Source organism: Melopsittacus undulatus, chromosome 4 (genome assembly GCF_012275295.1).
Source record: "Melopsittacus undulatus isolate bMelUnd1 chromosome 4, bMelUnd1.mat.Z, whole genome shotgun sequence".
NCBI lineage: Eukaryota > Metazoa > Chordata > Aves > Psittaciformes > Psittaculidae > Melopsittacus > Melopsittacus undulatus.
This window is the reverse complement of record NC_047530.1, coordinates 23,378,081-23,392,586: the sequence shown is the minus strand read 5'-3', so window position 1 is coordinate 23,392,586 and position 14,506 is coordinate 23,378,081. Positions and strand designations below refer to the sequence as shown.

The 14,506-nt window shown below is 39.3% G+C and overlaps 2 protein-coding genes across 4 annotated transcripts in view; one reads left to right on the top strand and one right to left on the bottom strand.

The window, feature by feature from the left end:
• Positions 1-811: 811 nt before the first annotated feature.
• CINP (cyclin dependent kinase 2 interacting protein) lies at positions 812-6,570 on the bottom strand. 3 transcript variants are annotated; one of them, XM_005149559.3, is made up of 5 exons: positions 6,200-6,570; positions 5,090-5,258; positions 4,350-4,476; positions 2,607-2,736; positions 812-1,141 (listed from the first exon to the last, which is right to left on the bottom strand). In XM_005149559.3, the coding sequence occupies exons 1-5, from the start codon at positions 6,204-6,206 to the stop codon at positions 939-941; spliced, it is 636 nt and encodes a 211-aa protein (XP_005149616.1). In that variant the 5' UTR covers positions 6,207-6,570; the 3' UTR covers positions 812-938. The 3 variants fall into 3 exon arrangements, with proteins under 3 accessions (XP_005149616.1, XP_030905156.1, XP_030905154.1); XM_031049296.2 differs by lacking the exon at positions 6,200-6,570 and adding an exon at positions 6,022-6,166; XM_031049294.1 differs by lacking the exon at positions 6,200-6,570 and adding an exon at positions 5,914-6,003.
• Positions 6,262-14,506, top strand: part of TECPR2 (tectonin beta-propeller repeat containing 2) — a 44,277-nt gene continuing 36,032 nt past the window's right edge. The window contains exons 1-5 of the mRNA XM_005149560.4: positions 6,262-6,382; positions 12,038-12,322; positions 12,432-12,560; positions 12,972-13,103; positions 14,054-14,211. Of these exons, the coding sequence (XP_005149617.1) occupies positions 12,104-12,322; positions 12,432-12,560; positions 12,972-13,103; positions 14,054-14,211 (638 nt within the window). The 5' untranslated portion in view covers positions 6,262-6,382; positions 12,038-12,103. The remainder of the gene's footprint in view (positions 6,383-12,037; positions 12,323-12,431; positions 12,561-12,971; positions 13,104-14,053; positions 14,212-14,506) is intronic.

Genomic DNA, 14,506 nt, shown 5'->3' with positions numbered 1-14,506 from the left:
GAATACACTCTCCTCTCTCTTTTCCAAGAAAGCAGCCTGAAAAGGAAAAGCAGGAATTCGAGCTGCTGATTCTTGTCACATAAACTGCTAACCAAAAACCCAGCAGGGCACACCTTTAAACCAAAACCACTTGACATCAGAAACAATAATCCAAGGAAAAACTCACTGAGCCTCATGACAATAAGTAAACAACATGGGATAAGGCCATGCCCGAAGCAGATTTTTAATTTTATTCAACAAATGCTTTCATATAGTATCTCTACAATGAATTAAAAGAGACAAGATCTTTTCATAGAATGACTGTCTAATAGTGAGCTGTACAAAACCTTCCCAGTGTGCTCCTTCAGGCTTGGATCACTCTTCAGGATTGGTGTAACCAACCACTCTGTAATCAAAACCAAACTAGAACTTACACTAGCATCTGTGACAGCATTTCTAAACTACATACCATTCACATCCACTACGTGGATCCCTTTTGGATCTGCCTTCTGTGCTTTTCCCAATTTATAAGGCAAGTACAAAAGCACACATCCTGTTCAGTCATGCAAATAAAACCCACAAAAGATGAAGTGCTGAATTCCTATGGCGAAAGGGACAATGTAAATATTTTAGACTATGAAGACTTGGAAAATAGTTAATGCTCTTTTCTGTAGGTGTCTGTGCATTGAATTCCCCCCAAACCAGCATGCAGTGACTACCTCTTTCTGGTTATAGAGGACTTAGCCTTAGCTTTGCTATTGCACTTAAAATGGATAAAGTGACCAAACCCAGATTGTCACTTGCAGACAAATGAGTATCAACTGAGACAAAATAATGAATACAAATAGAAATATTTTTAATAAGTTTTACAAAAATTCAGTTTACTTGGTAAGCTTTGCAGTTTGCCATTTCAGCTTCATGTAAGCATCATTACAAGAAGCCATGCAGCATTTGGAATTCTAGCACTGTCTATGTCCTGTTTCTAGCAGCATGGCTTCAAGTAGGAGTTTGCTGCTGTTTTCAATGTAAGGCTGGTATAACCATGATGATAAATAGACCATCATCAGATCCTGGTCAGCTGAATGAGCAATTTCTTGTACAATTGTTTGCTTGAGTTGTAGCTCCTTCCTGTACATTTCAGAGAGCTTCAGAGAAACCTCATCTGAATGGATTGAAAAAAAAAAAAAACACATTGACCAGAACATTTCAGAAATTATCTAGAAGTTACATAATGCTTGTAATATAATGATCATTAAAAATCCCTGCCTTGCATAAACTATTCCCCATATCTAGACATCTTGGTTTTTACAGCATCAATAATGTTTGTATACTAGAATACATAATGCTAAATAATTCACTCTGCTTTTGGATATATTTTATACACTTGGGATTTTGACATGAATCCCCTCTTAATTCCAGAATAAGCAGTGGTATTCATTCAGGATCCACTGTAATATTATCAGCTACAGCTAGTCTTTCAAATAACTGAAATTTGATTTACAAAACTGAGAATGCTATCTTGAAATACAACTTTAGCATTTCAGAGTCACTTTTGATTTTAGCTAATCTAAAGGATGCCCTCACATGCTGTCAGGAACTTTAGCAATGTATGAACACCAATAAGTGATACCAATAGTGAAAAATAATGGTAAAGCAAAACAACAGACCAAAACTGACGTGTGTAATGTAAAAACTAATGTCATTACTAGTTATGTTAATAATACTGGTAGGGGGGTTAAAATAAGTAATAATCTTTGTTTGACTTTCTAAAAAAATATTCACACAATTATTTTTCAAGAGAGACTGATCTTAATGTTTCTAACTTAGCCTGAACTGTTACTATTTTTAGGAGGATATAGTCTTTCATGGAGTAAAGAGCATCACTAAATGATTCAGACACAATGAGTGTTTTGACAGCACTTGTTATTCTTACCCTTTTAAACTGTCAGAAACTAAAACTTGTGGTAGTGAAGTGTGAAGCAGTGCTTCAAAAAAGTAAGACATTCATTTCACAAAGAAGGCAGTTGGTTTGCATGCATTCAGGCTTCTCTGGAATTCAGTTTCAGAACTGCATTAATACCAGTTGGTAGGTGATACCTTCTGCCATCAAGTGAATGCTAGAAGCATTGATATTAACAGTGGACGGTAAATGAATGTTTCTTTACTTGCCTCGACTGACACTGAGATGAGAGGTATTATTCTTTGGCTGCCTAAGAATTAGCTGACGTGTAACTTGTTCTTTGCATTCAAGGATTTAATTTCAGTGTCAAATAACAAGTCAAACAAGTTAAGCCTAACACTTACAACTACCAAACTGCAAATATGTCTCTCCCTACAAAAGTTATGGCTGTTGTAGCTTGGACACTGTAAGATGCCGATCAGCTTAGATTTTATGCTGTAATCGTTACATGTCAGATAATGCCTGGCAATTCATACAAGCAGTCACCAGCAGTAACCCTAAGCCAGTGGTGCATTCATGTGTTTATTAATTAGTCAATTCTAAAGGAGACAGATACACTTTCTCTCTAAGGCAAGACATCCAGATAAAAGAGTATATTTTTCAGTCCTCAATTACAAGACATCAGTGAGACAATGCAATTAGCTAAGATAATCAGTATTTTACTTACAGAAGTATGGTGTGGGCCATGTATGAAAGAAGGGTGCTGGGCAATTCCCAGCTCTATGGTGAAATGCTTCCAAGTCACAGATTGCTTTAGCAGTTGAAGTAAGTTTTTCCATTTTCAGTTGTATTTTTGTCTGAAAATGATGAACGTGTAATGTTAATGACTGTCTCAGGAACATCAAAATACTATAATCTTAAACCAACCTAGTCGATTCCTTGATTCTATTTTTTAAAAAACAATGATTTCTTAAGAGTACTTAATCTTAACAATTCTAACTCTTTTTTTTTAACTTCAGACAGGAATCAAAGCTGGCATTTATATAAAAATTTAATATGAGATACCCAAAAATTTTGAACACTGTAGATATGACTTAGTGATTCTGATTTTGCAAAATTCTTTTGTTTCCCCCATGTAGAAATGTATGAAAATCCTCTTTCATTTTTCACTTCTCTCTGGGTTTTTCCTAGCATTGGGCTAAAACAGCAGACTGCCTATGAACAAGCATGGCACAAGCCCTATGAATACATGCTTTCTTACTTTACCATGTCATGATGACTTAAATTTGATTTCAAAAAGTCAGCAGCAGGTGAGTAAAGCAGCTTAAGCTATGATAATATATCTAAACTGATTTAACAGCTTGCTTCATAAAACAGGTCATTCCATCCACTTCATTCATGTTCATATGACTTTGTGCATTACTGATGGGGACTAATTTTAACAACAAAATGGAGCTTGCAGGCAACATCTTTAGGTCAAGAAGCTAAAATACAGATACTTCTATAAACTCGTAAGCTGGTACAAACTCATAAGGAATAAAAAATAAGGTATGTCTGTAGTAGCTATGTTTAGTATCCAATCTAACACTGCCTGCTTAGATTCCTTTTACTCAGGAGTAATAAAAAGCTGCAGAAACACATTTGGTAAGATAGAAAACTGCCTCAAAGAAAGAAAAAAAAAAAAGAAAAACAACAAAACCCCCTCACATAGATTACTGTTACTTTTTCCTACAGAACAAAACTTGAGGAAAATCTAGCTGCTTTCCTGCTTATTCTAAATACCAAACTGATATCCTGTCTACATAAAAAAGTAGACCTATCATCTTTTTAATGGGCCTCCACTTCAGCAGAAGGCTGTCAAAGTTATTTTTAATAACAATTTTAAATTAGAGTATCAGGTTAGAAAAAAAAATCTTTTTGTTTCTTGTCAAACTGGCAGGTGACATTAATTTCTAGCAGTATCCAGGAAAAAAAGGTTAAATAATAATTATCTTCATCTACTCTCCAGAGAAGGAATTCTGTGCAGAAAGCACAGGTAGGCAGACTAAAAATGTAACTGCATTATGCCTGATCAAAGATAGCTGCAGGGCAGCTTTACCTGCTCTGCTTTATGCTTTGTTGTTTGTTTAGTTCTAAACAGAGGGAAAATTCAGGATGAGAAAACAGAAAATGGGTGCAGTTTCAGAATGAATATTTTTTTTTACAGACCTTGTTCTCAGATTATCACTTCATAAAGGGAGGAGGAGAATTATAAGCAGAATGCAGATGTGAAAACAACTTTCAAATTTACCAAGCAGGCAAATAAATGGTGCACACCAGACTGATAATCATGTAGGTCTGAAGCCAAAGAACTATGAATAAATATCCTGATTTTCTATTTACCACAAATACTTGAAGACATTTCCTTATGTCACACTTGAACACACTTGGAACTGATTCATATTAACTAAGATTGAAAAATCAGCACTACCATATGCTTTAAGGTCTCAAGTAATTCTTCACAGCAATTGTCCAGTTCTTCATTATATTTTGGAGCTGGCTTTTCAGATCCTGTGGCATTGTTATCACATGCTATCTCCATTTTGTTGTCTTGAAATCTAAAGTAGAAACATAAGGCAGAGTAAACAACTGCAACATGGATTTATCCAAGCTGTGAGATTGAAAATCCACGTGGTCTGGTCCTACAGAATCTCTCTTACAGGCTATATATTTTTGGGTGGTGTTTTTATTTTTTTTTTTACTCATCACTGTTAACTTTTCTGTCCATATAAACCACCAATTGTTTCTTAAAATCTGCTGAATTTTCACTTCAATGAAATTTATTAATACTGACCTCAGTGTAAATATGCAAAAGTAAGGGAACTCACACGGGCTGATATCTATAGGGTTAGATTTGTATCTTGCACATTATAAAAATATTTAAAATGTCTGTTATGCTTAACTAATTTATTAGAAACATAGTTAATTTCTTGCAAATATCATTACTTTATGAGGTTATTTTAATCTTCTTGAGACTTCTATTATTTCAATGTAAATGGTTTATGTAACTAAAAGGTCCCGCTGCTGAGTCTAAGAGCTAGCTTATCCACTCTGACATATACTTTTTCCCACCTCCAAAAAGAACTTTCTAGTGATTCAAACTTTCTAGTGATTCATTTCTCAATAAAGGCAATCCTTATGCTCTTTACTTGTACATATTAGCATACTTACTGTTCACTAATCTTCATGTTGACTATTTTGTTTGCTGTAGTAAATCCATTATTATTCAGTCTCTCCCATTTCATCATTAAATTATGCCAGTCTGCTGCATTATCTTTAATTTTTCTTGCACTAACAGGTAAAACAGGTCTTCTTGGAGTACCATCACCAGGACTTTTTGCTGCATGAGAAAATAAGGAAATTCAAGCTGTTCAGAGCATACAGAAATAAATCAGCATGCTATCTGGCAACTGTTTGAGTGATTCCCTTGTTTTATGGCTGAATATTGATTAAAGCAAAAGGGAATTTACATGAGCTGCCTTCAGTCGTGAAATCTAATTCCTCGTCTATAAGCTTAATTACTAATTACAAGAAAATCATGTTACTGAAAAAACGCAAGCATGTTCTGCTATGCAATGTTGTAACATGGACAGCAGTGGCTTTGTAGTAACCAGCCAATGTAGCAGTTTTCTGTCTACGTATGACAGCCAGATGATAACCAGAGCGTATGGCAGCAATGGGAACTGTTGGATGAAGCCTTGGGTGATATGGTTTAGTGTGAGTTGTCCCTGCCAATGGCAGGGGGGTTGGAACTAGATGATCTTAAGGTCCTTTCCAACCCTAACTATTCTATGATTCTATGATTTACACAGGAGCACCACCTTGGGGGAGGGCTGCGAGCAGCTCCTCCTGCCTGGCCCCATCGTCACACCTCAATTCCTGCCCGGAAAGCACGAAGGGGCCGCAAGCCCAAGTCGAAGCTCAGCAGTAACAGTGACGCCACCGCTCCACCCGCACACTTGCTGGTTTTAGCTGTTATTCACAGAGACGCTTACAAAGTGGCATAAAGATGAAGCCCACACACCACGACGAGGTACGGGTATCGCTCGCTTCTCCCGAGGGAAAGAGAGAGATGCTGGGCACCTTTCCTGGCCCACACTCACGTTAAAGTAACACGCCGGCGGGCGGGCGGGCAGTGCAGACACCGGCCCAGGGCGCACCAAGCTCTGACCTCCGGCCATTCCCCACTGCCGCACCCCTCGCTCCCACGTTGGGGTCAGCTAGTCCCGGTGGCGGACCGGTAGCGAAGCTAAGAGCATTATTCCAACTCCCCACACTCACCCGCCATAGTGGCGCTCTGCAGCCCGCGGAAATGCGGTCACGTCCGGCCCCGCCCAAGCCCGGCCCCGCCGAGCGGCGCAGGCAGCCGGGGCCGCCGCTGCAGGGCTTGGGGGCCGCGGTTCTCGCTGCACCTTTCGCTGTACCTGCTGGCAGTAGCTATAGTCCCTCCGCGCTCCTGAGGAGGTGAGCGGAGCCGCGTCTTTCGCGGGGATGGGGGAAAGCCGCCTGAGGGTCTGCCCCGGCTTTCGCTCCCCTCCTTGGTCGTTGTAAGCGGGGCCTGTCGTGGCCGCCTGTTGCAGCTGGGCTGAGCGGGTGAGCCCGGCGCAGGGAGGGGGAGCGGGCCAGCTCTCCCGCCCGCCTCTCGGGGGCTCGTCTTCGGGTAGAGCTGGCGTGAGGGTGCGCGGTGGTGTCTGGGGAAGGGAGCGGGAGCCGAGTTACGCACCCACAGAACGGCTGGAGGAGCTTTGCCGACCCCCGGGCCCGGCTGGAGCTCTGTGTCAGGTTGGGAAATCCGGCATAAACTGAGGTAAATGCAGCGGGAGAGCGAGGCGGCATTGTTGGCAGTCCGTCCTGAGTCCGCGGCTCTAACCTGCCAGGAGCTGCAACCCTTAGGGTGATGGAAAGCAGCGTATTAGGAAGGAGTGGTTGGAAACGCCTGCCAGAATATAGTAATGCATTTAAGGAAGGAAGATTTCGTAGAGAAGCTAGGTGTCCCAAGACCGTCAGTGAGTAAAGCTCGGTTTCCACTGCCCCCATTTGGCATACCTGCGTGTGCAGTGACCCCAGGTGCCTCTTTTTCTGAACTTTCCATCTCTGTTATCCAGGTTTGGTTTTTTGTTTGGGTTTTTTGTCCTCCCCCAATAAACCCTTCTGAACCAGAAATGCATCACTTACGAACTGTGTGAAGCAATGTTGGATGGAGCTGCTGTAGTAAGTCTAGAGGAGGGCCATGAGGATGATCAGGGGACTGGAGCACCTCCTGTGTGAAGACAGGCTGAGAAAGTTGGGGCTGTTCAGCCTGGAGAAGAGAAGGCTGCGTGGAGACCTCATAGTAGCCTTCCAGTATCTGAAGGGGGCCTATAGGGATGCTGAAGAGAGATTGTTCATTAGGGACTGCAGGACAAGGGGCAGTGGGTTTAAACTTAAACACGGGAAGCTCAGGTTAGAGATAAGGAAGAAGTTCTTTATTGTGAGGGTAGTAAGCCACTGGCACAGGTTGTCCAAGGAGGTGGTAAATGCTCTGTCCCTGGCAGTGTTCAAGACCAGGTTGGATGGGGCTTTGAGCAACCTGTTCTAGTGGAAGGTGTCCCTGCCCATGACAGGGGTTGGAACTGAATGATCTTAAAGTGCTTTCCAACCCAAACTGTTCTATGTTTCTATGCGCGTGATACACAGTAGGTAATTGCCACCTGTGCGCTGGCTGCTCCTCTGCCCACAACCAGGAAGCATGAGAGCAGAGCCCCTTCAGCAGGTGTGAATTGGTGTTCTCCCTTGGCAGCTCCCTGGAGATGTGGCAGCTGGGTAGCCTGCTCTTAGGGTAAAAAGGTGAGGAGTATTAGAAAATAAAACCACTTTTCTTCTTAGCTGGCAAGGTCAAGCTGAGATCAGAGACTGTTATGTTTAACCCTGGTCATATATATATATATATGATTCTGACTATACTGCGAGGAGCTTAAATTTAAGATTTTATGCCAAAGAATAAAAAGACCAGAGCGTTGTCCCTTTTGGACGGACAGTACACTTGGGCTCAGAGAAATGCAGTGACAGCTTTAGCTTCCTGCAGTCGATCTGCCATGCCCTGGCACTGAACCTTTAACCATTGCCTATCTGTTTAACCACAGAATTGTCTCTCACTTTGGTTGCCTCTGTTAGGCAGCCCTGAGCCTCATTCCTGTTTCTGACACTAGAGAAAATTAAAGTTGCCTTTTCAAAACATGGCCTTGAATGCAATAGTTAAAAGCTTGGTGTGAACTTTGCTAGTTGAGAAGAAGAACTCTGGTGATTGTTTTTGATGTGCAACATAAGGTATTTTTCTCTGCTTTATCTCTGCTGCAGGATAGCTGCTTAGCACAAGCTGATTTGCCCTATGTGGCTGTTATGTACTTCAGAGTAACTGTGGCTGACATTGGGTGAACGTGTGCATCCAATTCTGGAATCTGGCTGAGAAAATAGATTATATCGACTGTTTGCCTTTGATTAATGAAGCAGGAAAAACGGATAACAAATCATCAGTTAATAAAGAGACTGCTTGTGATACACAGCAGTGATTAGGGGGATGCTGAAGACTTTTGGCTCAAGAGCAGAGAATTGTGATGTTTGTGCAGGGTTTTTGAATATATAGGCCACAATGCAGTTCTCTATTCCTTTTTTTTTTTTTGCTTAGATTAGCAGTATTTTTAGTAAAATCCTTGTCTGAACTTTCAGTTAGATGTTTTCACACAAGCAGCGCAAGTGTATTGTAAGTCTCTATAAACTGCTCAAGATGAAACTGATTTGTGTATGACCGTAAGAAATTACAGTTTATTAATACATTTTTTGATTGTATGGAGAAAACAAAACTTACTTTCATTTTTTTACAACTTTCAGCTTTGCCATCAGAGAATAATGAGATTATCTGTTGTATATAGATTTTGAGAAGAGTGGGAGCTGTACCCTGGCAGCAGGTTTCATTGGGTTTTTTGTTTGTTTTTTAACTTAACTTAGTATATGACAAGAAATAATTCCTCCCTTTTTTTTTTTGAGGAGGGGGAACCCTAAAATACTGCACACACACCCCCTTTTTTTTCCTTCTATTTTTAAATAAAGTGTAAACTTACAAAACATACATCAGGTTGCAGATAAGGTTGTTTGTTGTAGAGGAAAAAATAATAATCTTTTTCTGGGTAATACAGATTTCCATAATTCCATAGTTTGTAATGAATTCCTATGTTTTTAACAGCATAGTTGAGCTGGAAGGGTAGGTGACAGAAACTTAAAAGAGAGAATGAATTTTGAGGACTTGCAGGGTCCTTTGGCAACTGTGGAGTATGAGGTGGTTCGAGCTAACAGAACAGCTTCGAATGATGACAGATGTGAATTGTAGGAGTGACAAAGGGGACTTAAAAACCAAAATATCTGAAATTCATGAGGCAGTAGCTGAGGAGTGGCAGAAGTTGAGGTGCGACAAAGGAAGATTTATACAGTGAGACTCAGAACAAAGGCTGGGGTTTATTTTATTAGAAAAACAAAACAAAAACAAACCAAAAAAGCAGCTAGTGAAAATTACTAAACTGGCAAAGCAGCATGTGTGGAACAGCAAACAACAGACTTCAGCAGTGGATTCTCTTATTGTTGACTGTAGACAGAAAGTAGTAAATGCTGAAGGGAAGGGCAGAAGACCCAAAATATAGGATAGGAAATAGATGGTGTGTGAAAATATTGTAAATAGTGATGCACTGATGTTTTTTCTTAACTTAATGTGCTGGTTTTGCCTGGGGTAGAGTTAATTTTCTTCAGAATAGTGCTGGAAACAATGTTGGCAACACAGAGATGTTGTCCTTATTGCTGAGCATTGCTTATATAGAGTCAAGGCTTTTTCTGCTCCTCACCCCACCAGCAAGTGGCTGGGTGTGCATAAGGAGTTGGGAGGGGACACAGCCAGGACAGCTGACCCCAGCTGACCAAAAGCATATTCCGTACCATATGTTATTGTGCTCAGCGTACAATGTCAGGGGAAGAAGGAAGAGGGGATGATCAGAGTTACGACATTTGTCTTCCCAAGTAACTGTTACATGTGATGGAGCCCTGCTTTCCTGGGGATGATGAACACCTGCCAGCTGATGGGAAGTAATGAATGAATTCCTTAGTTTGCTTTGCTTGTGTGCACAGCTTTTGCTTTACCTATTAAACTGTATCTCTATTTCAGCCTACGAGTTTCCCTGCTTGTTGTTTACCAGTTCTCTTCCCCATCCCACTGGGGCGAAGGGGGTGTGGGAAAAAGGTGCTTAGTTGCTGGCTGGGGTTAAACCACAACACTTAGTAAACAACTCAGAAAGGAACTCTTCATTCAAAAATAGCTGGGACACATGAATCAACTAATCAGTGTAATATTTAATGAAATACGTGTCCTGACAGGTAGTAAACACTGGAGGAGAGTGGAATTAATTTCGAAGATCTAGCAAGCAGTAAAATTTATCACAATTAAGAACATGTAATAAGAGCTGCTATCTTATTTACTGGCACTTTTTTGTAACACAAAATATAGCTCCAGTAGCCAGTTCCTGCAGTCTTGTCTAACATGGGCTTCAATAGGTAATGTCATGCAAGTAATCCCTTCGGATTTAGTGGAATTGTATGTTGACAGCAAGTGTTGCAGAGCCCGAAGCCAGGATGCTGAATCCTGTTGCACAATAACTGGAATAATTTGGAAATTGAGACATCAGAGCTTATCACAGTAGTGGAGGTATAAAACTAGAGCAGCTATATATATATTTTTTTTCTAATTTAGTTGATTTATGCCATAAGCAATATGTAAAGCTGCCAAACAAATACCATATTCCATCCTTAGAGAAATAAAAAAGAGGCACAATAGGACATATCACACAAATTGCAGTAGAAATACTTTACAGAATATTTTTGAGCATTTAGAAGTGTTTCTGATGTCAATTGGACTATTTCTGGTTTTAATTTCTCTAAGGAAGTTATAACTGCTGAAACTTCAGGAAATCGTCAATATTACAGGCTTAAATAGTCATAGAGAACTTTTGTGTTTGCAGAAATCCAGAATCCTTGCCTCAGAAAACTGCAGGTATTTTTGGCATATCATAAACCATTCTGTTAATTGGACTTGTTCCTGGCAAAATTCAAGAAGTAAAGGTTTCTTTACTGTGTTTCAGAGTCATCCATGAGGAGAGTAGCTACTACTGCAAAATGTGCTTGTCAAGGCTTTGAACCCACGATGTGAAAAATTACTGTGTTTAATTAATTTTTTAAAATATTTTACATATATTGTGGTCATATCAGCTTTTTTTTCTGAAGATCCCCAGTACATTATTACTATGATGAGCTCTCACTACATTTTTTTCTTGAGGGCAAACATAATCTTTGTTTCTGTTACACAGAGATTCTGATATCTAAGAATATTTAGTGTCACTCATCGGCATGAAGTTATTTGCTTAACCATAAATGGAAACATGAGCATATGGTGCTTTTTCCCATTTTCTCTGAATCTCTGTAAGTTCAGTTGCTACATGGATATTACCTGTGTCTATCAAACTGGGATTTCTTTCATCTTTGCTTTGCCCCTCTCTTCCCACACTGTTATCTTTTGGTTGTTATTTGATTATGTAGCAGATGTAGCTCTAACTGAATTGTTCCTCAACCATGGGATGCATGGCATTAAAGAGTTGAGCATAAACGCTAGTTTGACACTTTGATCTTACAGCGCTATTTTCTGTGCTCTAAGCACTGGGAGGAGTGAGGGTAGAGTTTGCAGATAGACTAAAAAATTGATTGTTTGGTGTTAGAGCCCTTTCACTTCTTTCAGTAACCAGATGAGAAGAAATGCTGCATTCGAGCTCAGCTTTGATGGGCTCACAGCTGCAAGAAAGAGTGGTTATCTCAGATTTAGGGGTTATCATACATCTTTGGATACTGGCTGAACCAAAGAAATAAGCTTATTCTTAAGAAAAAGATTCTTCTAAGAATAGCTTACATTCACCAAAAAAGTTTAACTTGCTTTTTCTTTATACAGAACAGGACCTGATAATTTCTGCACCCCTACTTGTGAAATGTTGGGTTTCTGTTAGGATTTACTCTTTAAAAAAAGCTAATGGTATGTCTTTTGCTTTTCTCTTTCAGATTTCCTTATGTGGTCAAGTAGATGTGTTTATTTCAGCCTTAAAATTGCTGCTGCCAATACTTGCTATGGCATCTGTGGCTTCACCAGTTATATTTAAGGAGTTTTGTCCCTTATATTATCTTCTCAATGCCATTCCTACAAAGATCCAAAAAGGCTTTCGCTCTATTGTGGTATACCTCACAGCGCTTGATACCAATGGAGACTATATTGCTGTGGGGAGCAGCATTGGAATGCTTTATCTCTACTGCAGGCAATTAAACCAGATGAAAAAATACAATTTTGAGGTAAATATTAACTTTTTTGTCTCTTCTAGTGAAGCTGAGTTTCTCAGAATTGAGCTGCTGTTTGTGTGTCATTAACTTTGTGAGTTTTATGTATGGTTTGTTTCAACAGGGGAAGTGTGAATCTATTACTTTTGTAAAGCTGTTGAGTTGTTTTGATGATCTGGTTGCTGTTGGTACAGCCTCAGGTCGGGTTGCAGTTTTTCAGCTTGTGTCTTCATTACCTGGAAGAAACAAACAGGTAAATCTTTGTATTTGGCTAAACTTCTTAGAGGTTTAGTATGGTGAATCCTAGTTGAGTGTTACTGTGATTTTTTTTGTAATAGTGAAAACCAGGGAATTTCTGCCTGATCTGTGAATATGTTTTAGGCTACATATGTTAAGCTTATAAAAGCAGTAATCTTAAAGCATGCTTTTCATTGCAAAAGATATATTTAATCAAAAATGCTTTTGAGAAATTCCTTATTTATAGTAACTGGCTGAGCTATTCAGTGGTGAGGGGCTTTTTATAGTTTAGGATTTTGTGATAAATAAAAACTAGAATGACCTGCACTTTTGTATTTGTTCTCCAGTTTATAAGAGTTACTGAGAAAGGGCTTTATATCTCCATTTTTCTCTTTTATTCTTGTATTGCTTTTGTATTGTTTCACAGCTTCGGAGATTTGATGTTGCTGGTATTCACAAAAGTAGCATTACAGCATTAGCTTGGAGTCCCAATGGAATGAAATTATTCTCTGGGGATGACAAAGGGAAGATTGTCTACTCTGCCCTAGACCTAGACCAGGTGAGCATTTATTATAGAGACCTCAGTTTCCATTCACAATTTTCTGAAAGGATGGTTGTGTGTTTAAATATTTAGCAGTTAGTTAATTCCTTAGTATCAAGTATTTAGTTGAACAGTCATATTGGCATATGTACTCTTGGCCAGTTGTGCATGCACCCAAGCAGACAGCTGTTGGATATCCTTCAAAACTGCCTTATCTTTTTAAAAAACAAAATATAAACCCCAGAGTGGTGGTCATTCGCACTTCACATTTCTGCCTGAAACGTCTATCAGATCTTCATTCAGCCAGTACTTTATCCTTTGCTAGGAAAGGGTACTTTTGAATGGTGTGATGTTGCTGGTTCACTATATTGAATCTTTCAGAATCTGTTAGTATTTTTTTTCAGTAATTGTTCAGCATCTCAGTTTAGAGTGTAGAATGAGAATAACATTTGGGTTCTACTGTGTGACTGTAATATTACCAGTAAATGGAACTTTTTTACTGTATTGTTAATTAATACAGGCCTGGGATATCAACAAAATAAGTATTAACTTGAATTTCTATGTGGAGAAAAGGTTAAAGAGCAGCCATTCTGATTTACCTATGATTTTCCCTTATTTGATTTGACAGAAAGGTTTAACATCGTCAGATGTAGTGATTGAGTCGGCATTGTATGACCTGCTAGTGGAGAACAAGGAGAAAAATGTGTCCTGGAGTTTCTGTTGATTTTAACTGAAATGTTTTAGCTAGTATTCCAAGAGAAATTGAATTGTGCAGTGTGCCACTGTGGTACATACAGTCTAACTTCCCTCCTCTAACTCCACATTCTTTAAGTGAAATTTGTGCAACAGTATGTTTGTTTGTTTATTTCTTTTCTCTTTCTTTGGTTTATTAACTTCTTCAAAGTGTTAGTTATTACCTTATATTTTTAGAAAGGTTAACTGTTGTTAATTGCACATGTCTTTAAAAGGGTATTTGCAACTCCAACCTTGTATTGGAAGAGCCATCTTCAATTGTCCAGTTGGATTACAACCAGAAAGTGCTACTTGTGTCTACTTTACAACGAACTCTACTTTTTTACACAGAAGAGAAATCTGTCAAGCAAGTTGGAGCACAGCCCAGAAAAAAGTAACCCTCATAAAATCTTGATGCAGGCACATCTATTAACTCTAGATTTTCAGAGTGAATTACAGAAAGAGTGATCTAAGCAGAGAAATTAATACCACACAGCAGTCCACTCATAAAAAGTTACAGTAGCTATGTGTTTTCAGACAGGAACGACAATTTATAAATATGTCAAAGTCATATTTTCAGGCCACTATTATGCAGAAATATGTAATACGTTTTCTCAGCATTTAGACTGAAATCACAGCCAGACTTCCTCTGCAGTTTAGTGTCCCTCTTGGTTTACTGTCACTTTTTG